The sequence below is a fragment of the Zonotrichia leucophrys genome, chromosome 2 (assembly GCF_028769735.1).
Source record: "Zonotrichia leucophrys gambelii isolate GWCS_2022_RI chromosome 2, RI_Zleu_2.0, whole genome shotgun sequence".
NCBI lineage: Eukaryota > Metazoa > Chordata > Aves > Passeriformes > Passerellidae > Zonotrichia > Zonotrichia leucophrys.
The window spans coordinates 37,902,657-37,928,133 of NC_088171.1; the positions used below are offsets into that span (position 1 = coordinate 37,902,657).

A 25,477-nucleotide genomic window follows, 5' to 3' on the forward strand; every position below is an offset into this window, starting at 1 on the left:
GCATTGAGAAAATATAAGAATCAAAAAGAAAACACATTACCAATGTGTGTTCAAGCAACAGAGTGAATGATTCACTACTGAAAAGACCATGTTTAGTATTACACAGCCAAATAGTTCAAAATATGTTTGTTACCAGTCATATCACTAATAAAAAAGAAATAGTAATTTTAAAGTACTTTTTCCATTATTTTACTCCAAGAGTATTTTAAATTATCACTGCTTAACAAAATAATAACAACAAAACCAAAAAAAACCCCACATTTTTTGTCTTTTGATTAATCAAACCCTGTATATTAACACTGAAGACAAAAGTTTTTCCCTAATACATGCACTTACTAATGAATCTTTTTCCATGTTTATTAGGTTATTGTAAATTTTTATTGCAATACTACCCAAAAACCTGCAGTTGCTTTTGAAGAATCTTTTCTGGAGTTTTCCTTTTTCCCATTCTAATTGTCACTCACTGTGGCTGCTATATATATCAAATAAAAACTTACCATTAAAGGAAAAATAACCTTTCACATAACTTATATTTCATAGATATTAAAGTATATATTTATAGATTTTTATATAATTTGCATTGTTGCTTGCATCAATGACAAAATGTGATGTTTCTGGAGGATCTCTGAGCTATGAACAAAGTCTGCTGCAGAGAGTAGCTGTGCTAACCCTAACAGACAAAAACATTCTGGACATCTGTGTGTTGGTAAAATACTTATTGAACTTGACTGAAAATCTTCTACCTGTATAAACCTGTTATGTTGAAATCCTATAATATATATATACTACAAAAACCACCGTGATTACTTACACAGATGTATATCAGGGGAGGAAGCAAGATAAGGTATTTATTTACACATCACAATTCTTCAGTATTATTGAATCACATTTCTCCCGGGGAAGGTTACACAGACCAAAGCGAACATGCAACATTAAATATCCCCAAATTACAATAAATATCCCCTCAGAATTCAATGCTGAGGAAGGGATGACATTTACTGCGGGCTTCGACAGAGAGGGAATCCCAGTGTGACGGTGTTGGCTTTGGAGAACACGGCGTCAGGCGATTCCTGCCGCCGGGCAGCATCCCACATCCCCGCGGATCCTCTGGAAATCCTGGAGCGCCGCCTGCCGCTGGCACGGCCGAGCTGGAACTGCTGAACAGCATCAACCAAGGACAAGCGTTTATCCCCCGCTCCTTGCGCTGCCATCGAGAAATAAGTCAATAGATTTAAATCGCACCAGCCACTAAAAAGCACATGCTGAGGCAGCATCGTGCTACAAGAGAAGATTTTGGTTTTTTGGGTTTTTTTTTAATAATGTCCTAGGCCAAACTCACAAAAAATTTTAAGGAAAAATACTCTCTTCCACATGATAATATAATGGACATGGAAACAGAAGGCACAAATGCAGCCCATGGACTGAGGAAGGTAAATCAAGTGCTGAGCCCAGAAACATCATAGAAACACGGTTTGGCTTGGAAGAGACCCTAAAGAACATCCAGTCCCAACCCCTCCGCCATGGGCAGGGACATCATCCATTATACCAGGTTGTTCAAAATCTCATCCAGCCTGGTCTCAAACACTCCCCGTGATGGGGAATCCACAGCTTTGCTAGGCAATCTGTTCCAGTGCCTCAACACCCTCACAGTAAAGAATTTCCTCCCAACAGCTGATCCAAAGCTACCTTCTTTCAGTTTAAAGCCAGCACCCCTTGTCCTTTTATTTTATGCCCTTGTAAAAAGTCCCTCTCCAGCTCTTGTAGGCCCCCATTAAGTAGTGGGAGGACACTTTAGGGTATCCCTGGAGCCTTTTCTTCCTCACACCAAACATTCACCAAGCTCATTTGCTTAATTTAAAGAGATTCTAAATCTCCTCTTAGTCTTTGAATAGTAAGAAAAATATTTGAGAAACTCAGCTGCCACAAAACTCACATCTTTCCTTCTGTTTAATGTGAAGGAGGCTTTAGGAAAGTTGATGCTTCAATAGATTGCCTACAGTTAAGGAGAAAGGGTCATTGGTGATATTAAGCACAAGATCCCTCTATCTCACAAATACATATCTCAATTACCATAATATTTATGTTTAAAATTAAATATATTATTAAATGCTGGGTAAAACCATTTTGTATGATTCACCACTCCAGAATATCATTACTAGCCAGGAATCCTGGAATTAAAGATGTGAATGACATCTAGAAATTCAAACAAACGGCTTGCTTGTCAGAAATGCAGTGGTTGCAGCTCTCAGTTCTGACAGGAAAATGGATTTGAAGTAATACAACATATCCTCCCACTTGCATGAAACACTACAAAATATTTAGGCAACTATATTTTCTACATCATCCTAACAGTAGTCACTCAATAAAGTGATAATTATCAATATTCCTACAGTTTCCAAGGAAATTAAAGATAATAAGAAAGTACTGTACTTCTATTGCATGACTAACAACTTAGGGAAGAATGGTGATTTATTATTATATTTATAGAGTCACTCAAAACAAAGAATCAGGAACACACTGTACTGGCACACTGCTGTCATACAATGCAATACACGATATTCCTCTCAATGTTTCAAAACATCTTTTAATACTGCAAAACAACTGCCACTCTACAGACAGCTACAGTGTGTTTTTCTCTCAAACACCTTGCTATATTTCAAGAAAGGTTCAATGTCCTTTCAGGAAATTCCCTTTAGGGAATTACAGCTTTCTTCCATGTAGGCTCTTTGGCAGAAATGGATGGAGTTGACCAAAAAGTATTTTCATACTTTTGTTCTTCTTATCCAAAAAAAAAAAGAAAAAAAAACCACAAAAAAAGCCACCAAGCACACTCCTTTTGATGCACATCTCTCTTGAAAAGAAAAATGGGCCTTTTTATACGTTACTCATTTCCAATTTCCCAATATTCTCCTATTGTTTTTTTCTTATTGTGTTTTTTTCTACTTGTTCAGTGGAACAAAATGAAAAAGGAGACACTCTTTTCCCCTACATTCTGTTTTTGATTGGTTGGTTTGGTTTTGCATTTAAGAAGGAAATAACCCACAAAAACTGTGTAACAGCATACATTAATTTCTTTTCCTTTCATTCCAAACAGAGTCAGTTTTCCCTACCAATTCTGTTAACTGGAGGGAGAATTGGACATGACACTTGACATCTTTCAAGCCCCAGGGCCAGAAAATCTTCAATTCATGTAAAGCTCTTTCCAGGATAGCAATCTGCTTCCCTAATTTTCTGGTGAAGCAGCAGTGGAAAGGGAAGCACTCATCACTCATCTGAACCACGCCTCGTTTTACAAACAAATGTTTGTTATGCAGAATTTTACTGAGTAATCTCTCAGTTCTTTTTGTTCTCAGATAATAAGACCAGTAATCATGACACTGGAACATTGTTAGCACATCTCTGACCACCTGCAAACACTATTAGGCTGTGTGCTCCAGCGATGTCAATCTCACAAGCCCGAAGTAAATTGTCTGAACAGAAAAGCTGACAAACACAATAAATGGTGGGAAATGAAGCAAAAAATGAGTCAGTAACAAAGTACCAGCACTTTCTGTGACAACATACTCAGGCTACTGATATTGTTTCCAGCAATACAAAATAACAAAACAACAACAAACCCAACCCAAACAAACAGAATTTTAAGAACAACAGCTATTATTCAGAAAAGAAATACTTGGCATGATATCTAAGCTTTTGGTCTCAATCTTATCCCTGCTACTGGCAGTAGGTTTCACATCAAAGCAACTTGAGAGGTGAACTGTGGGCTCTCTCAAGCAAGGATGTATTAATCATTGATGATGGTGGTTTAATAAGGGTTTACAGTGTTTTAACAAGGCCTGACTTAGCCGCCTGTGTGATTGAATTAGAAAAGAAAACCAGGTCTGTGACAGACAATTACATGCCTGCATGTACACAGAGACAATTGCCTACTGTCTTCAGTAGATGGCTGCACAGCTACAAATGCTTTTAGCACTTCTCAAAAAAATGGTTATATGAGTCTTTGTTTCCCCACCTGTAGAATAAGGACAAGAGAAGACTTGAAAAAAAAAGAAAAACAAAACCAAAACAAACCAACAAAAACCCCTCCAATCCTACATTCCTATTCATCATGTTACTATTTTAAATGCAATTTAAGTCCAGCTCAAATGAAGTAATTAATCACCAGCTTGTTTTTTCTCTCAGAAATTCTTTGTAATGCTTTCCATTCTAAAGTTGGTGCAAATAAGGACTTCAAAAGGCATTCTTATTGAAACATCAGAAGTCTGGAATCCATTTACATTTGGCTTTCAGCTGGACTGTCCTTTGAATAAAACACTGTATGAGTGACCTTTTGTTATTGGTATAGCACTAGTATATATTCCCACTGCAACTGGACAACAGAGTATTTATTAAAGCAAAGCCATTTAATTTCAGGTTTCATCTTCCATCCTACACCTCCAAAGTATTTTATTTATTAAAGAAATTATGTAGACTCTCCAGGTGTATAAAGGGAACCAAATTCTGTTCTCCAAGCAACATGCAATCTGGAAGCAAACCTACTTGACTCAGTACATAAGAGCAAAGCAGGTCATGGGGAACTATGTTTGCAGTAAGCATACACCAGCGTATTACATGGTTGTTGCCCTCAGCAATGACCTCTGACTCAGTACAAAATCACTGCACTCCTTTGAAACTGCCCCTGCTTCCATGTTTGAAATACAGTAGTTATTCCCAATATCGTTACTGGGGGAAATCAACTGACAGCACAGAGAAAGCTCTTGTCTGCCACTTTTAAATCCATGCTCATGGTACCTCAGAAAATGTGCTGCAGAGCCAGAAACATCTCAGAAAAAGATAACCTGTCAAAAGAAGACTTAAAAATCATTTCTATGCAGGCAACAGGTAAGCAAGCAGTCCCCAGACCAGACTTAGGAAGGATGTGACAAAGGTTTATAAGCATCGGTATCACAGACAGCATTTGGAAATTGATTTGTTTGTTGTTTCTGCTCATCTTACATCATACTAAGACTTTAGAAAGGAGGTTTAAAATAAGCAAAGGAGCTAGGTTTTCTGTTCAATGTATTGCTAAAACTATGGAAATCCATGACAAAAGATGTTGCAGAAGGTAGAGCATGCCAAAGTTTCAAGGTTGCACTGGAGAAGCTCATGAAGAGAAACATGCTTAAGATCATTGAATGTTAAGAATGCTTCTCAGAAAAGTTCTTCCTTCCTTTCAACCACTTGAGGCTCAAGTAGTTGGAGCACTGAGAACTGCTTGGAACAAATATTGAAGCATTTGCCCTGGTGGGCTACTTTTCCATAAACATGTTTTTGACCATTGTCAGTTGGTGTGCTGGGCTAGATAGAACCCCTGAGCTGCCCTGTGAAGACACGCATTACATTCTCATGTTATATTCATTGCTCACAAGCAGAAAACTCTACACTTTGTCATGCACTGAGGAACACACTTTTACTAAAGCAGTCCTTTGGGATTCTGTATGTCTGTCTTTGAAATCTGTTGAAAACTACTGAAAAAAAAAAGAAATCATAACCCTGTGATTAACTGGTACCATTTGAAAACTCTTCACTCTCATTTCAGTCCTTTGTACCACTCCAGATTCAAAGAAACACTTGACAATTTCTAGAATCTGCAGAAAACATCAAGGCTTATAGGAAAGCTATTTCTAGAAGGACATGTTCTTAAACTCCTCTGTCTACTCCTGATTTGATTGTGTGGTAGAATCTTATCTAGTGAATATACACCACACACAGGATTATTTTTTTTAGGATACAGAATATATGATCCTTATTACTAGAGGAAGAGAACCTTTACAAACACCATGACTAAAACCTGTCAGTGGTACTCAGGTCCTCTTTTCTTTCAGATTTAGTCTTAGTTTTGCCATTTTCATCTACACCTAGGCCCTGGAATAAAAAGTCACCTTCGAAAGCACACAGAACACAGCAGATTTACTCTTTACTTTTATTACAGAGTTTAACACTTCATCTCTTAGGGTATAATCTCAGAACACAGTTGCGCATACCTGTGTCCCCAGAAATATAAGTTTCCACATTTGGAACTAAGAATGCGGACCCAGGAAGCACAAGTTCTCTACATCCTCCAGGCCTCAGAGAACCCACATCTCCGGTTTATCTCGGCTGTTTGAGGGGCCTGGAGAGGCTCTGGGTGGCCTTGGGACAGCCCGGGTATCCAAAGGACGAGAAGAGGCTTCAGTTCTTCTTTCTGGTTTTATGTTTATTAATTGTTTATCTAAAAGATGTTCTTTCAGCTCAACAGAGATCCGCACAGCAGTCAGCCATGGGCACACTGTGTCTCCCTCCGGGCAGGCACCTATCTTTATACCCTTTGCTACGTGTACAATATTTATCATTTTTCCCCAATACCATCTATTCTTATAACTCGGTGTACTCTTAGTAATAACCAATAGAAAGGTGCCACCGTGGCCAAAGAAGATGGAGGAGAGGAGGAAGAAGGAGGAGGACAGGACACACCCCAATTCCTCCATCTTACTCCTCTAAACCCCCCTGTACATAAATCTTAAACCTTGTGTCTCACCCTCTAATTAACTAATCCCTTCACCATTCACCCAGTGAAGCCCTCATCCCTGTCGTCTCCTGTGCAGGGTTAAAGTCCAGCTACCAGACACTTCTGGCAACATTCCAGGAGTCCCGAGACCCCCAAAGTGGTCTCGGAGGCTCAGAATCTCAGGGCTGAGATTTTGAGATCCGACACCCACACATCTGGCAGAAATCAGCAAGCACCTGTCGTAGGAAATCAGAACCTACTGGCAACTGTTTTAACTACCTTTCTCCTTGCAGATTAGTCCTGATCAAAGACTTCAAAATCTTTCCTATGGCTTTGAATAATCTATGATGACATCTCCAAAATTAGTAGGTTATTAAAGAGTAGTAAAGAAATAAATATCCTATTGGAACTATTTAACAATGGTAGCATTTAGTGTTTCTCTAGCACGCCTAAACCCGTACCTAGCTGCCAGAAAAGCACTCTGGCCATCCAGCAAGGAGAAGCCACTCAGGCAGATGGTGCACTGTGACAGACTGTCAAATGCAAATAACTACTGTCCAAAGAAACACATCCTAATGGCAAACATCAACTAATTAGGCTGTGTAAGTCATTCCAAAAATATCATATCTGCTCCCATCTGTTGGCAACACAAAGACTTTCGCCATCTTTCTAGGCACTTTCCCCCAGTACCTTTTCTGCTTAGGCATCCATTTGAAGTACTCTTCTTAGTATAAAAGATTATTAGCGTTCTATTTAGCACACAAATAATTATATACAGCTGTTTAGAAACCAAATCAAGTAAACAGGCAAAACTGGCCATTCACTTCAAGGAATGAGTTCAAGGACCAGGAAATTTACTTGATCAGATAAATCACTGAAAAACAATAGCTCTTGATGTACAGAGCAAAAACACTAAATCTTTTTACGACAGATACAATAATGTTAGCTATTAATATCTAGGAAAAGGCCTACATTTATATGTACATACATTTCTGTGGAAGACAGGGGGCTGGATCATCCAGCATGTCAAACAAAAGTCATTGCACAGATTATTATTTTTTTCATTAGAGAACTGAAATAATAACAGTAATAATAACCGAATGATCTAGTCCAACATCTGCTTTACTTAGCACAAGTCACTGCCAAGTAAGGCATACTAGTTGTGTACATTCACATTCCAAAGTGCCAGAAATACAGAATGAATGAAAAGCAATTTTGCACATTGAAATCTTCAACATTATCTTTTACAGGTGTCTTTAGGTACTGAAAGTCACTTTCCTTGTCATGGTTTTTTGAGGACTAGCAAACACTAGTCTCTATCTCTGTATATAGGAAGAGCTCCCTGCTCAGCTCCGGAAAACCAATACATCTGCCCTAAAATGAACTTTGTTCATTTGACAGAACCAATTAAAAATGCATCATTATTAAGTACATTATTCTTTGGAATACTCATTACAGTGAAACAGATTAATAGAGAAATAATGCACGAGTATCTGAATGTGCTGTGTCTTTTATCCAGTGTCTATTTTTATGAAAATTCTATTAAGAAAATTTGACACAAAATGTCTAGAATTCACAGATTTTTGACAAAATATTTACCTTTGCTACAATTTGTTGTTTATTAGCTTTGTCCACCATCTCAGTCAACATGTGATATTTTAATATAACTGTCAACAGAATAAATTGCCTCAACCGCTAAATTTACACATTTACTCTTAGAACACATGGCTTTTGAGTTGTTTTCACATCTCTTTCCAAAAACTTTACCTTGGATACAGCCCCTGGGTTAGTGCAAGGTAGTGTGCTGTCCTAGTTACACCAGCTCCGTACCTAGAATCACACTGAAATACGGACAAAAGCAAATCTTTTTTTTCTGTCTTTTGGAATATATTGAGGGACCCACAAAAATTACAGAACACAACTTGCAGCTTTAAAGTCTAAAAACATGTCATTGAATTCACATATTGGGAAGTTAGACATGAAACAGAAAAACCCGCACCAAAGCTCTGTGTACACAAACTGTTTCACAAAAGGAAGCAAAGGATTTGGGGAACCCCTGAGAAGTCACTGTGTCATAGTTATTAAATCTTTCAGGGGCTTCCTAATCAGTATGGTGATGAAAAACAAGCACCTATGAGCAGAATTTACAGATCTTTTCAGTAATTTATCTTTTCAAGCTTCAGAGGGGTAATTTCAAACCCAAACCTGAAAGAAAATATTTAGTCTGTGGTTACAAATATACTCACAAAAAATGAAACCATGATTTAGCAGTCTTCTTTACTCAGAACGTATTTAGCAGACTGACCAAGAACAACATTAATTCAATTTCACTGACAGAGGAAAGGATTCTACTGAAAGAGGAGTGCAAGTACTTTATGGTAGAATAAAAAAAAAGTTCACAGAATTTCAAGCTGCTCAACAAACAGAACAGATCTCATGTATACACATACATAAATACATACACACAGATCCAGTAAGTTTTTTTCATTTTCCCCTGACATGAGCTTGAGTATTTCATCTAAAATCTTCTATTGAAGAGGAAAAATATTTCGTTTTTTCTGAAGTAATTCTCTCCAGCAGGAAAGAAGTTGCCTTCATCCAGCAGCATTTCCACCACCTGCTCCTTGGAGATACCAGCAAATTGTTTCTACTTGATGTAAGACAGTTGCTGTTAATGCTACAAAAATAATGCACAAAAGGGTCTGGCTTGCAGATCTCATGTAACAAGCAAGTTACATGTAAATGACCAGCTCCTAGAACATAGGCAAAAGAGGAATCTTAAACACGACAGAAGAAGGAACTAAAACATTAAGCTGGTATTACATGCGCATTTCTAGTATTTAACAAAAGAAACCTTTACTTGTGTTGTAAAATTTTGGCTGGCAACGTTCTCCGAATCTTACTAAGGTATTTAAAACACTAATAGGTGACAAAATAGCATCCTTCTTTAAATCCTGTATATTAAGATTACATTGGACAAGGATCTTTCATTTGCATTTGAGAGCCTAGAAGTAATATTTCTCACTGTTAATAGTGAACAATTTCCATCTGTTTTACATCAAAGTTCAGTACTGTAGTAAGAGTGAACATTCCCACTCACAGTTGCATGTTTTCATATTATTTTCTTTCCATTATTTATTCTTATTGGACTTTACATCTATTCATTGGTATTTGCATAATAATCGTTAAGGGTTTTCTATTAATGACTCTCCCTCTTTCCAAGAAACCACACTGGTCAAAAATGAAATGAGGGCTCTCTGAAAGCCCTCACAAACTTTTCTGACTACTCAGCAATGTAAGGTTTATTACATAAACACCTCTCAATATCCATACTTTTTCCCTCATTATGAAAGCTGAATACTATTAAGTAAGAGTCATAAGGTTGCATAAGGAATGGGAGCCCTCTACCACAAACTGGACACTCATTCCTGGCACTTCTTCCCCTATAGGTTTTTATGGGGTCTATTTCATGACAACACTTCAGATCCCACACCTCCTGCTATTTACCTTTCTTACTATTGGACTGTAAAGCACTTTCACACATGAATGGTCAAACACCTCAAATACTTTGCCACAACCAGATCTCTGTTGACAAGAATTATGGAACATGAGAAGAAAGGGAAAATGCCATGATATGATAATAATCTTTGACAGGCCTTGAATATCTGAAACATTTATTTTTAGCACTTTTTAACGGGTTTTTCCACTTATAAGAGAAAAAAATAAATTTAAATCCATGAAAAATGGGATATATTTGTAAATATTGGTACTACATTTACAAGCATGGATACCAGTTCCTACCAAACGCAATGATCCATATATGTGGTGAACCCACTACTCAGAAAGACAATACACATATAAATATTTGGGGTTTTTTTATTCAGCACCAGAATTATGACTAATGTTAAATAAAAGGAGTGTCCGGAGACTAGAATTCTATGCCTGATTCATGTATCTTATTCAGTATATTCCACATACTTTCTTCACAATCACAAAGCTCTTGTATCTCATGTTTTGTACACACTTGCTTCCATATTTCTTCAAACCTTTCATCTGAAGTATTCATGCCCATATTGTGGAGAATTTGTTTAATCTACAAAAATAATATAAAATAATGCAATCAATGTAATTCGAGTCAGCATTTTGTTAAACTCTACAGTGTCTGGCTTTGACATATTTAGCAATCTCTATTTGCCAAAGAATATTTTCCCACTCTTAAGTTAAAACTACAGACCACATCCTGTATCCTAAACAAAAGAAGTTTCTATTTAAGTAAATCTGAATCTTATTGCAATGAAAGGTGTACAAAATTGTCTGTAATTAATGCAGTAATGTGAATGCACTACTTCAATGCTGGGACAAAAATCAAATGCAGAAGACTAAGGGAAAAGTAAATGTTTTTCAAAAGCCCTAAGTAAAATTCTGTTTATCCACTCTATTTTTGCTGTCTACAGTTACCAACACAAATCACATTCAATTATTATCTGCATTTCACAGCAACAGTACTACACACAAGGTCATCAGCTGGTATAGATAAGTGGATGAAGTGACTAAAACGAAATGGTTCACATCAACTTTGAGTTTTGCTATAATTTTACACCGAAATAATTCAGCAGAAGGGATTATTCCCCTGTTTTCTCACTTGGATGCTTCCTGTTGCATGCCTCATTACACTGACCTGTTGACTCATTAGAGGAAGGTAACTTTAGAAGAACATTGATGCACTCTGTGCTTCTGTTAGTATCAGCAAACATTTGGCTTCTGCAATTGTATCATATATGTCTGTGTTCAGGTGTTATATTTTTGCTATGGAGACTTGATGCATGCTTTGATAAAGAGCTTTAACGCAGTCAAATCAGCCTTACTGTCTTTTATATTTTTGTATAAATATAGGCCAGATCCCCAGTACAACAAATCTTCAGCTTCATCTTAGCCAATAAATCTATGAGTGTTTCTGCAAGGTGAAATTGCACGAGCAAAGAAGGGACTGAATTTTGTTTCTTTAAGCATAAGTGTTGTATCAGTTGCATCAATCATACTACCCACAAGTAAAACAAACCAGATCTGATCCATTGTCTTCAACAAGCTAGTGAAATATAGGCATGAAACTAAAAGCAATATTCCTTCCCAGGACACCACTGCAGGGAGAATAAAGGACTACATGTTCTCATAATTTGGCTTCACCATATTGAGAGAGCTCTGTCCTGACTCAACTGCTGTAAAATCATCACTGACCAAACCACAGACTGTCTGCAGACAGGATAAAACTCACTCTCACCCATGATCAACATGCTGCATACAAATTACACACTATTCCTCAACTACAGAACTTGTATCCTCTTCAACAGACTGGAGGGAATTTCAGTGAAGAAAACAGCAAGCCCAAGAACTATTTTGTTCTTTTGTAACAAGATGAGTCACCTCATAATACTACTTCATAGTCAGAATTTGCATTCATTTCTACCACACTATACAAAAACACTATTAAATTACTCTGAGCTTTCATCTAATAATATCATATAATCATAGAATAATTTCATTAACCATGAAATTTTTGGAAACAGTAATTATACATATCAAAACAATAATCATAAAATTGCTAAATATCCCATTTCATGAACATAGGGTGTTTCAACAGACTCAAAGGTGGTTCTGCACTGAATTCTATATAGCTGGTATAGTCTACAATAGAGTATGACATCTCAGGACATGTTATAACTTCAAAGAACAGCTCTATCTAGTGCCTGACAGATGTAATTGGCTTCTCAATGAAGCATGAATTGCATTTACTGTTAGCTATTTGCTGCATGCACTCATTTCCTGCTTTCAGAGCTAGATTATAAAGTGGTAAAAGCTCATGTACACAACATTCTAACAAGGCGTTTGATGAGCATGACACCACACCTTCTACCCCCAATCACTAACCAGCAACACTATTTTTTGTAAAATATATATTCAATCTCTAGATCCACTTTCAAACATGACTGCTGAACATTTAATATAATGAGTAGAGGTCATTAATGTAATGAAGAGGTTGCCACAGCTTCTTTTCTCATTTTAGATTAGAATTTCACATTTCATCACAATTGTCCAGTAAACTGTATTTAATGTAATGAAGTTCTCTTAAAATTCTTTCCCGATGAATTGTATACAAATGTAAAAACAAAGTGGTAAACAATACTGAAGAAGAAAGAGCAAAGTTATTTTAGTACTTATGTGAGAGAAATTCTGGTCTGTGAGAAAACAGAGTGGTAGGAGGCTGCAGATGTATCAGAGAAATCATGGAGTCCCCAAGTAAGTCCCTCTGGAGTCCCAAGTAGAGTCTCATGTCCCATCTTTGCCTTCAGAATTATGAGACAGCACAGCATTGCTGTGTGAGTCCCAATGTCCTCCATCATATACAGATCCTTTGTACACCTGAGCCTACAACTGTGACTCAGCAGAGCACTTAAAAGGTACTTTCAAGTGGTTTGGTGAATTTGTCATTAGCAAAAAGCTGCCAAGTTTGTCTGAGGAGAGACACTTTTGGTAAAATCTTCCATTAAACACCCCTATGTGACAGAAATTATTTGTATACACCTTTAAAAATCTCCTTGTGGGGCTTTTTAAGACATTTCATGGAATACCTTAGATTGGAAGAGATCTCTGGAGATCATTCATCCAATCACATAATCAAAGCGGGGCTAACTTTACTATTAAACCATATTGCTTGAGACCTTGCTCAGAAATTTCAATAGCTTGGATCACAATAAAATTAATATCTACCATCTTTAGGAATAATTTAGAACGTGAAGAGTACATATTTTTCAGATAGCTGAATGGATGTAACACAAGATGGTAACGTTGCACTATGAATTTTACAACCTGTTCACTTAATGACTTCCCACTCCCATATGGCTAGCAGAATTATTATCTTGGAAGACTATTCTGAAGAAATTCACTATACCTCTGCCTTTGGTCTCTTTTTTAAAAGGTGTTTTTCATATACTCCCTTTTGACTGAAGACAGAAGGGTACAGAAGTGAAAAACTACTGCCCTGGTCACCATAATTAGTCGTGTCACTGAGGCGACAAACTTGAGGAGCAGGAATATCTGAACGAATACTTGGAACACCACACATTGGATAACCTGTGAAAAACAATCAACAGGTAGCATGGATAAATAGTCCCAGGGAGGAGAAAACATTTTGTATGAAATAAGAAAAAATGTGATGCTTGTTCAATAGTAAGTTACATAATTTTCTTCCTCATATCTTTTTTCACATTTTTAGACATTCTGGCTTCAGCTACATCATGAAGTGTGAAAACAAGGACTCTTGCAGTACTATACTAGTACTTACTTACTTAATATTTCCAGCTGAAATTATTTTAGGTGATTATGTTATCATTATATTGCAAAGGTTTCATATTGCTGTCTCCTTAGCGTAAGAGTTTCACACCTCCTTGATGTTTCTTGTGGGCATCTCCTCCAAGCACTGACTCTTTCTTCTTCTTGCAGTGGCCAACTGACTCCAGCTCCCCTCGACCACCCAATCCACTCTTTTATAACACTCTTGTTATTGGCTACAGCTGCAGCCTGTTAACATCAGGCTTGCTCCTAATCTTTGATAATTAACCCAGCTGCAACTCTTTAGGGGGTAAGATTACTTTCTGTACTACCTTTATTTTCTTATATTCTATCCCCCTACATGATTGTAAGGAGATATGGTCCTCCCAAATTTACTAACATAATTTCTCAAAGACACCTAGATTAATTTCAATGTTGAACAGGCAATCCCTTCCAACTCTTAATCTTGAAAAACTTAAATATAAAATTAATTTGCTATTTTACATTAGTAGAACCTGTAGCAATACTTTTTAACTTTGCTCCTGATTTTGTCTTAAATAATGCTCACAAGTGAGCAGCACAGTCCACTGTACTTACAGGATGCTGGGATACCACCAACTACAGCATTATACTGAGAAGATGATGTTTGATAATTCGTATATACACGGTCTGTTGATCTTGTAAGTGGTTTTGGCATCTTTTCTGAGCTTTCTCGTTCTTTTAACTCAAGATCTTTCTGTTCTGGCAGTGGTTTATCCTCTTTCTGTGTGTCTTTGGGAAGATAGGCATCTAATTTTTTCCCTACAAAAGGGAAAAAGTTATGGGACAGCCAAGATATATTATCAACATATTATAAAGTAAGAGGCAAAAAACTTTGTTTGAATAACTGTAAAAGAGGAGACATAACTCATCTACATTTCTGATTGTGCTTCTAGGAGATGTTTTACTTCCTGTTGATCTGTATTACTGAGGAAACTTCCCAGTGTCAATCTCAGCATGCAACACAGAACTCCAGGATTCTGAAACACAACTGCACCTGAGATGCTGGTAGTTAAATCAGTCTCTAAATCCTACCCTTTTAAAGGAGCACCTAGTTTACAACAGCAATGTCCTTTCAACAGCTATCCTAAGAACAAGATCATCCCCATATTTTCCCAGTATTAAGGCACCTACCTTTTGTAATTATTTTTTCTTCAAACTCTTTAACACCCATTTTATCTTTCCAGTTCAGAAAGTTCGCAAAGTCCTGGTAATTAATCAGACCATCCTTATCCAAATCACAGCAGTCAAATAAGATTTCCAGGAGCTCATCATCCAGATTCACATTCAGCTGAGAAAAGATCTTTCGTAGCTTGTCCTTGTGTATCATTCCATCACCATTCTATTACAAAGAAAACAAAACAGTTGTTATATTCTATGATTCTCTAACAGCCATCATAAAGTAACTTCACCAAAAGAAACACATACACGTGTTTATACAGCTATGTACACATATTTATACATTTATATAAATAGCACCAGACACACTATTTCAAGACAAATAATATTGCTGAATATGAAAATAAACCCTAAGTATTGTAGAAATCTGAAAAATGTCAAAAAGTAATTTTCAACTTAAAGAATACAGTGGTTTGAGAGTAAAAGTGTAACAAGCTATTGTGACAAGACTGCAATCTAATCATAAATGTTGAGGAAAAGCAAAGATATCTTTAAAAGTAAGACATCAATCATTCTGTATACATTACAATTAATCTTACATATGAAATGTCAATTACAATTTTTTTTTCCAGAGAGAAAAAAAAGAAAATACCTGAAATTCTGAGGCTTGGCAACTCAGTCAAAAAGTACAGCTCAGAAGAAAATATGAACATAACCCCTTCCACTGTTTTCTCTTTACCAAGGAATGCCAGACTTTGAAATCCAAAAATTGTTAAGATTACTCCTGCTTTTGTGTCCCTTGCTCCCTCTAACCTGGATATTCCAAATAATATTATGAAAAGCTCCAAATACTATTGTGTCTAATTCCATAGCATATCACAATAGATGAGACATTCAATAACTATGAAGTTATCTTCACAGTTACAGTCTTCATCCATATTTGCCTTGCTATGCTTGTGTTTCTTCTCGTCTGTATCTCTACAGCACAGGAGAGCTAATGTCACACATTCCTTTACATTTATACCTTTTGAGAGCACTAACCTTATCAAAATGTCTTAATGCTTCTAGCAACACATCAAAATTCCTATAGTTAGCTTTCTTCAGACTTTCTCGAACTGCCATCAAGATAACTCTTTCTCTGTCCTTCCCACAGAGGAACTCACATGGAACCCGGACATGAAGAAGATCATGAACATCTATAAAAATGAACAATTCCTCAATTAGTTGTGCATATACCGTAATCAGACATTTACCAAAAAAAAAAAAAAAAGCTTGAATTCATTAGGAAAAGGAGAATTTCAGTTTCAAGATGCTAATTTTCAGCACTGCTGCACAGGTGATACAGCCATTTCATTGCAAGATCAAACAGTCCACATCATTATTTCTCCACTCACACACAGTTAATATCAAAAATTTTGGAACGTGATAATGTAGATTCAAAAACCTATCCACTGCTTTCAAAAGCTTCTAAAAGCAGTATTTTTTACTCAATGTCCAGATAATTGAGCAAAAAAGAATATATATTATTGATCTACCACTTCTGTCACGTTTCACGTACTTATGAGATATAAGTATATACCTATATACTATCCAAAATTTAGTATTTTGGATAATTATATATCACAGGTTTCTAGAAAGACAAAGCAATATTTTTATGTTACTGTTCCCATTTTTCATGTATCCTAACTTTATCAGTATTTTTAAACACTTTAGCATACTGAGCTACAATCTTCATCCAGATTCCTAAGGTGCCAGTGTCACTTTCTGGAGTGCAAGAAGCTCATTCACAGTACAGTAACAAACATGAGCAGCTCACCTAATCCCCTCTAACAGCAGTGTACAAGCATTATTTCCTACTTGTTAATTATGAACTCTTTTGTTCAGTTCCTTCTGCTCTTCCTTATAGCACAAACTTTATTACACTACATAGTAAAGCATGTAAAAGATTATTCACTGTTTGAACAGACTTTCTCTGGCCCAGATTAACTGTATGACTTTGATCCACTTCATTTTTTTGCTTCCCAATTATTGACTGTATTCTTTAATTATTAAACACAACGCTAAAACATCATCAATCCCATTGACTATTTGAGTTGAGTAGCTTTCAAAATTTTGTCATAATGAAAATAAAGACTTATTTTGTACTCTGCTTTCTATCTCCTTGCAACCTTCAAAACTTATTTATTACTTGTAGTTTTTACTCCTTTTAGAGAAGTGCTTGAGAAATCATTAAGAGGGAATATGCATGATTGGTTTAAATAGCCATTTTTGTTTGTCACTTTGATGTCAATAAGGGGTTTCTGCCATTTCCCATTTTGTTACATTTGGATACAAAGGCTTTAAAAAAGAAAAAAAAACCAGCATGACAATCCTAAACGTAAAGCTTCTTTATTTTTGACATTTACTTTTTTCCCTCTAGCAACTTTAAATCCACCCAAATTTACATTTCAAAAATGTATTGTCAACAAATTTTTGTACCTTGCCTCTTAAAATTTTGGGAAAATTGTATATGCAACCAACAGTTATTACTTTAGCAGAGTTTCATCAGCAAGGTAAGATTTTATTCTGCTCCTGAACTTACCATATTCATCTGGACGGGCCACCAATCCAAATGTATGGTCTGGGGGAACATTCATAGTATCTGCTATACTGTCAAAAAGAACATTTTTTTGTTAATTGCCAAACAGTTTATTAATAGCCATAATAAAATCTCAGCTACTGTTAAAAAAGTGATTAATAATAGGGATGATACTCATAGTTTACCTGACATTTGTTTATCAGGACTTTGTTTCAACATTACCATTCCAGAAAAGCAACCCTTTACAAGCTGATTAGAACATTCAGTGTTTGTAACATAAAACAGCCAAATGTAAACATTAACAGTTTGAGCACTTATGCCCATTAAAAAGAAAAACACCCTAGGCCATTTTTCCAAAGAAAATGATAGAAACATGCAAGAAAAGTCCTTGTAGTCAAAGAATGGGAATATTTTGACAAAATCTCCAACTGAAATATCTGAAATAAACTACTTTTGTATAAAGTGGAAAAATTGAATCACATCTCTGCTTTTCCAAGTGCAATTTTTTGTCAACCAAAACCAGCAACCAAGTCCATATCCATGTGGAAAACTTTTCTCAGTTCTATTTTCCAAAAATTGAAGAATTTCCTTTTGACATTAAAGAACTGTTTCCGTTTTTTAATTTTAAAATAGATATAATGCTCATTTTATTTTTGATAATTAAATAATTAAAACACTTAGCTGAATCAAAAATCCCCATCAGAATTTAAAAGATTATCAGTGCTTTGTTCTAAAGCACAAAACAAAAACCCACGCATAGAAATGGAAATACCACAATCTAAAAACTACTATGTATATTTTTCTTTTATCATTTTCACATCACACATAGCACGTGGATGGCATAAAATTCACTAAATAAGATTAAGTTTAGCCTGTATCTGTCTTGTAATATTAGTGGTGGGTTTCAGCCTGCACTGCAACCCATCCCTGACTGATCACACTGCTTCATGCTGCTCATGCTCCAAGTCTGTCTCACAGTAAGCTGGGACACAGTGACAGGGAGAGAAGAAACTGACTTGTATTTGTGCTCACTGCTCACATTCATTTATGAGAACACTTCCCCAGATCAACCTAAGCCTGGGATCTTGAGTTTAAAATTATATTTTGCCACCAAAGTCCATGTTAGTGAGCCTTCAGATATATTTTTGCAGAAATCAAGAGTATCTGTAAAGACAACCTTTGGATACATTCAGGAGCCCTAGATCTGCAGCACACCTGGATCCTAACCCCACTGTACCTTATCACTTTGTGGTGCTTCTTAAGCGCTGTTCTGTAAAATTACAAACTGTTCCAGATTGCTTCATAATCAGTCATTCTAATGATTCAAGAGAGATTGGTAAATGCTGCTAGGTAACAAAATTTAGTTCCATGTCCTTTTCCAAGGAGGTAATACAGTGAAATTACAGATGATGTAACAAAGAAGACCAAAAATTGTGTGAGAGTAAGCAAAATGGTTGAATCCCAAAACATTAGGTATTATGTGTCAGTCCTTTCAAACCTCACTAATTGCAAAATACTGGGGGAAAAAATGTCTCAAAGAGTGCTTGACCACTCAAACAGTAAGCTCGAACTTCACTACATGGACACAGTACAGCCCTTACTAGAAACTTGTGTACTTATCAGCCTAATTAGGGCAGGTAGAAGGTCCTTTTCTGTTAAATAAGTGCTGCACTGGAAGCATTAAGCACACAGTTATAATTTTTATCCAAGACATAAAAAGATACTGGAGAAATGGCAAAAGTGAGTGAATTTTGTGCTTGATCTATTTGTAACAGAAGGCATCTTTGCTTACTTACGGATCAAAAACTTTTCCAATCAGAGGCTGGTATTTTTCCTTGAAATCATCACTTCGTTTTGACACAAGGTTTGGTCCTCTCTTCCTACAAATTACAAAAATAACTCTTGCACATAATTTTTTAAATATTCAATACTTTTTCAATAATATTTAAAAATATTATTATATATTTAAAAAAAAGCAACTCCTTTCAACTTAGTGATTAAACTATCTTGCTACTTAAAATCAAAGGGCTTTACATAATGCTTAAGATGTGCCAAGAGTTGTTATATGGTAAAAGTTATTTGGATAAACTGTTCCAAAAATCACATTTTGCATTTTCTGTTCAGTTCAATACAGCTAAGGATTGTGAGATATACAATTTTTTTCAAATATGAAGACCCACTCTTCCTGATCATTTTTAAATTAATTAATTAGTTAACTCATTGCAACTTACGAATCCAGGTCAAAGGCCCAATTGAAGGTCTTGGCTGTATTTCGCCCATCTTCATAGTGAGGGGTTTCCATTCCATAAACAAAAGACTTGTCAAAGTGTGAGTTATACTTCCTATTGACTGATTCCCCTGCAGAAAAAGCAGGCATTTCAACCTGTGTAAAACACCTAAGGAAGAAAAATGTACCCAGTACCTTCATTCTTAAGAAAAAACAATGAAGAAACAAAGGCAAATAACTAACAAACCTGTTCAATTAAAGATAAATAATTTGCATTTTCCCTGTTTATTGAGTAGTTAGGAACAATCTCATTGTCAAAAGTGAAAACACAAAATAAAAAGCAAAACTGCTTCAGTTGGATGTTCTTTTATGTCTGATTAAAGACAAGCCCAACAGAATAAATTAAACCATGTAGCCTAAGTGGTGAGGGTCAAGCAAACATTGCTTTATAATATCTACACTTGAGCAGAAGTGTGCACCATTTGATTTATTGTTTTCAAAAAATGCAAAAAATGTTTTTGATGTGTTGCATTTTCAGATATACTCTTGCTATGTCTTTTTGTCACAGAAAAAAACAGTCATTCTTTTTCTTCAAGGTCTTTTCAATCACCTTTTAAAAAGCATGATAATTAGAAATTTTAAAAATATTATTCACTGCATGTTTTCTAATAAGGGCTCCATAAGGCTGTATGGCAGCATGGCATTTTTTACACTATTGGTGGGGCACATAGTTGACTTTTTTTCTGTCAGTCTGCTTCTGACTTGGCCTCTCCATGGTAGATGGATGTTACAAGAGAAACAGAAACAGATTATGAATAATTTCACTGAAACACCCAAGAAAAGCAGAGAAGAAAGGAAATGAAGTTACAAGTTTGGCCAATTTACACCAATACTCTTTATAGAATAATTTCTCAGTGAGACAACAAAGTACTATAATTTCACATCTATGTAATAGTATTCACATAAAATTTACATTTTCAGCCAAAGTGAAAGTCATGGAACTGGGAAAAATTGAAGTGGCTGCAAAAAAAAAAAAAAAAAAAGAAGTAAAATCTGAGATTGCTTTCAGTGGCATAGACAATGCCAAACTCAGTAAGCAACCAGGGCATCTGTGCGTTTCTAGTATCCTGGAAATATTTTGCTTTTCAAACAGCACCCAAAAGAATCTGGCTTCCAACCCCTTCATGGAGTTCTTATACTGTTTTAGATGCCCATCCTGAAGTGATTGACAGTTCTAGAAACTGAGATCATGCTTTCTCACTTGCTTTTTTTTCACATAATTTTTTAAAGTAATATATATTGTATTTATGCAGTGATTAAAATTAATAGTTTATATCTCAAAAAATAGCATACAGTAGGCACTGAACACACATAGAGGAACATTTTATGTGGTTTCTTATGAGCCTTTTACCTTACCCACATAATAATCCTCATGTGAGAGAACATATAAATCATGTCCTTCTCTTGCTTCTTTATCCACTTCTTCAAAGGTTTTTGGTGGATTGACAAGCTCTCCAGCTGTTAAATCTGGAAACAAATAGAGAATGTCTGGTTGGGGGAGCTAAGGAGGGGGGATATCTTATTTCATTAATTCTTAATAGTAAACAAAACCTTGTTAGAGAATTTGCTAATACTGTGGAAGGATGATACTTCTTACCACATTTCTAGTCAATCCACATTCATCTAATGAATGGATGAATAAACATCTAATTCATTATTCACATAATGACATCGGACTAGGGAGAAAATCACAGAAATCCAGATGAACAGAATTTTGCAAGAAAGCTACATGGGCAACACAGATGTGATTTCCTCTAGTCTATGGAGGAAAGCTATATATGTCAAGGAAATTTCTTCCATGAGACTTATTAGAGTTGTCGGAAAAAGGAAGGTAAGTTGACAGCTACCCTACAGTTCTCACAGGAAATCTATAAAGACAGAAAGGAAGAGGGCCAAAAGTCCTGGTAGTTACCATAAGTTCTCAGTTGCTTGTTTCTTCATCAAAACTGAAAAATTTTTAGGCCTTTTGATAGCTGTTATATAACAACTCTTCTCTTAAAATGGAGTGGTTGGAATCATAGAGCATGTGATAGATACTAAATTGCAGATTATCTTGTATTTACAGGAAATATGTTTTAATAGCACATTTTCCTACCTTTGAAGACTTTCATTCCAAATGTAGTTTTAATTATATCCAAGCCCTCAGGTAACTTCAAAGATTGATCATGTGATTTACCCAAAGGTGTTTCACGATTACTGGAGTAAATTGCTTCTTTCATGTCCTGCATCTTTTCTTGAAATTCACTTTTAGCAACTGGACTTATCAAAGAAGCTACCTGAAGACATCACAAACAACACCAGGGGCAGGAAAACCAACAAACTTTGATCATTCACGCATCACTATGACTACTCACACAAACAAAAGTTTGCTCATAAGGGTTCTAATGAGATCTTTCATGGTTACACTGACATAATTTTATCCATTGAGTTGCAAACCAAAACTGCATCTTGAGAGAAGACCACTAATAGCCAATGCTATGCTAAATTTCCAGCTAAATAAAATACTTATCGTGAGATATTTTTATTTTTATGCTAGCTTTTCCACTTTTTAATATATACATTTTCTGACCATAGTCTTTCTTTTCTTAGCACATATTAGAAACTATAGTCAAATTACAACGTGACCAAAACTAAAGTGATTTGATTTTTCAGGCTATCAAAGTAATGGAGATTCTAGAGGAGATTTATTGTTAGACTGTCAATATTATATAAAGAAATATTGAAAAATTAGTAGCGAATACAATTGATCCAAACCCATGCTTAGCAGACTAGGCCCCCAACCCTTCCTAGAGATAATATTTAACTAATTATGCAAAGTCTTCAACAGACAGTACAGGCTAATCCAGTACAGATCAATCCATTCAACAAAAAACTTCTAAGGAAAGACACCAAAATCTGGCTGTCTTTCATTTTGGATATGCCTAATAAATGTCCTACTCAACATCCTGGAATACTAGGACTTCCTTCCTTCCAAAAATACACTTTACTAACAAAACTGCTATTTTTAGAGACAGAAACACTAACTGTGTGATAAAACCAATAATGATCTCATCAGTTGTTTGATTACAGATTACAAAATCATTTCTAAAGAATACACACAAAATAGTCTGCCATATCCAAACCATCACTTTTTGGCTAAAAAAATCAGTTTCTAGCCAAAGGTAAGAAAGCATACAGAATGACGACACCAAACTGTAAACGCACTTGCAGATAACAGCTCTTTTGCTAAGAGCTCAATTGGTTTTATCTCTGTAACCCACAAAAAAAAAAAAAAGGCAGAAGACTGTTCATTAACTTAAACATTGAAATTAATTTAGTAGTCACTATGAAAAGTTACATCACTGATAACAGTCACTGAACTTCAAATAATTTCCAGGTTCAATTATGCTAAGTAAGTCCTATGATTTGACGTCAGAACTCAGATCATTCACAGCAGCTGTGAAATGCTGCAGCATAAATCACTCACCTTTATCCCTGACTATGAAGACATCAGTTGCTTTTATTAAGAACACTCTTAAGAGGTTCATTCTTAAACAAGAGTAAAGGAGTCACATTCTTACACTGCATTGGGAGGTTGACTTTATGCCATGAGTCAAGTCTGTTGCAATGTCAGGATCATCTGCACTGCCGTAGAATATTATTTTAGCACCAGGAGCTGGATCTGTTGTATTTCGAAACTTTCGTACAGCAGTGGGAGTAACAGGCTATATGAAAGGCAAAGCAAAAACAAGTTTACATTAGACATTCACAAAATGTTCATGAAAAGAAAATGCACTGCAGACATTTATGTTGTTCCAGATATAAGAACAAAATATGAGGATGCTTTAGGGCTGCGGTACATGCCCATGCTCCTGCAGATGCTAATACTGTGAGCATAAGCTCAACATAACCCACACTAAATTTTATCAAATCAGCATTGTTAAGTTTCAACGCTTCAATTTTTTTTTAAATTTGAATAACAGCTACTTCACATGTTCTTGATGAAAACTAGATGTTACAATTATAAATTTCAGAAAGCTTTAACCCAATTTGCAATTTCCACCACCAATGAAGCAAATTTGGAAATTGTTTAAACTAGAGTGTTGGGGTATCTTTAAATATCATTTAAAGGGAGACCTGCTGTTTACAGAATCCATTTGTGTCTCAGTAGCCTCTGACTCTTCTGGCCATGGGAAAGGGTCAGTGGCAGGCATCCTTGCAAAGAACCTCCATCTGAAGTAATAATAATTTCCAATAATTACTTTAATTGCATTACCAGAGGGAAAAGCCGCCTAAACAATTATATTTAGTCCCAAGTAAGCAAGCATGGTGACTTTTGTAAAACACATGGAATGGAAATGAACTGCCAGAAGTGTTTTCCAATCTTGCCAGCTAGTCTCTGTAATTCCACGTGATAAAAAACAACATTGAAAAAAACTATAGTTTCAAAAGTGAAGGTATGTAGAAAAAAAAAAAAAAAAACAAAACAGGAGACTACAAAACCAACTCACCTTGGGTGTCTCTTTGAGACAACTCGCAACCGTGTTGCCCGCTGGACTCAACTTTCCAGCCTAAACAATGCAATCAAAAAATAACGTATAACGCAACTCGTAATAATATACACAACTAGTCAAATTGGGATCTGGCACTATGCACGGGACGTTGTCCAGTTGTTCTGATGAGGGTGGGAATGAGCCACCCTCATTACAGGGAGAGAAGGAGCTCGCAGGGAGATGCGCCATCCCCTCCCACATGCGGCCCTCCTCCAGTCCCTTCCCTCGGCGAGACTCCGCCCCTGAAAGGCACAGAAGCGGGGCGCAGCTCCGGGGCATCGGTGACAGCCCTTTGGCGAAGGCACTCACGTTCGGCAGTTCCGGAGTCCTCTCGGGGAGAGTCTCTTTGGGACATGGCGGTGGCTGCTCCGCCATGGCCACCGCTCGCTTACTCTGCTCGCTCGGTAACGGCGGCGGCGCCGGCAGCGCTCGTGCGAGATCCGCGGTGCGGCCGGCGCTCACAGCGCTCCGCCATCCCCTCGCACCCAGCGCCCTCCATCCTGCCCCTCACAGCGCTCCGCCATCCCCTCGCACCCAGCATCCCCCGTCCTGGCCCTCACAGCGCTCCGCCATCCCCTCGCACCCAGCGCCCTCCATCCTGCCCCTCACAGCGCACCGCCATCCCCTCGCACCCAGCGCCCTCCGCCCTGCCCCTCACAGCGCTCCGCCATCCCCTCGCACCCAGCGCCCTCCATCCTGCCCCTCACAGCGCTCCGCCATCCCCTCGCACCAGCGCCCACCTCTTCTCCCCTCCCAACCCTCCCTCTACCGCCCTCAGCACCCGCCACCCCCCTTACACCTCGCATCCTTCGCGAAAAGTCAGGAAATAAATCACATTGGGCTGTTTTGTAAATGTCATGATCTAGAAAAATAACTAAGGCCCGGCCGCAGAGGTCGCACATTCCTTACACGGACTGTTTGAAAATCTACCAGCTTTCAGACAGGCAGGTTGACTCCTGAGTTTGAAATGAGGTCTTACATGGTCAAAAGTTTGATCAAATTTTCAATCTTTATTACTGTAATAAAAAATACTGCCCCTTTCACAAGTGTTGTCACATGCTATTAAAATA

General features: G+C 36.8%; 1 protein-coding gene across 3 annotated transcripts; it reads right to left on the reverse strand.

The window, feature by feature from the left end:
* Positions 1–310: 310 nt before the first annotated feature.
* On the reverse strand, positions 311–24,891 carry EFHB (EF-hand domain family member B). Of its 3 annotated transcripts, none has more exons than XM_064704613.1 (13): positions 24,717–24,891; positions 24,366–24,425; positions 23,436–23,579; positions 21,971–22,151; positions 21,232–21,342; positions 19,820–19,946; positions 19,385–19,468; positions 17,592–17,659; positions 16,052–16,206; positions 15,026–15,233; positions 14,450–14,653; positions 13,473–13,654; positions 311–1,204 (listed from the first exon to the last, which is right to left on the reverse strand). In XM_064704613.1, the coding sequence occupies exons 1-13, from the start codon at positions 24,780–24,782 to the stop codon at positions 965–967; spliced, it is 1,830 nt and encodes a 609-aa protein (XP_064560683.1). In that variant the 5' UTR covers positions 24,783–24,891; the 3' UTR covers positions 311–964. The 3 variants fall into 3 exon arrangements, with proteins under 3 accessions (XP_064560683.1, XP_064560685.1, XP_064560684.1); XM_064704614.1 differs by lacking the exon at positions 311–1,204 and adding an exon at positions 8,132–10,619; XM_064704615.1 differs by lacking the exons at positions 24,366–24,425; positions 24,717–24,891 and having other exon boundaries at positions 23,342–23,452.
* Between the last annotated feature and the right edge of the window lie 586 nt (positions 24,892–25,477).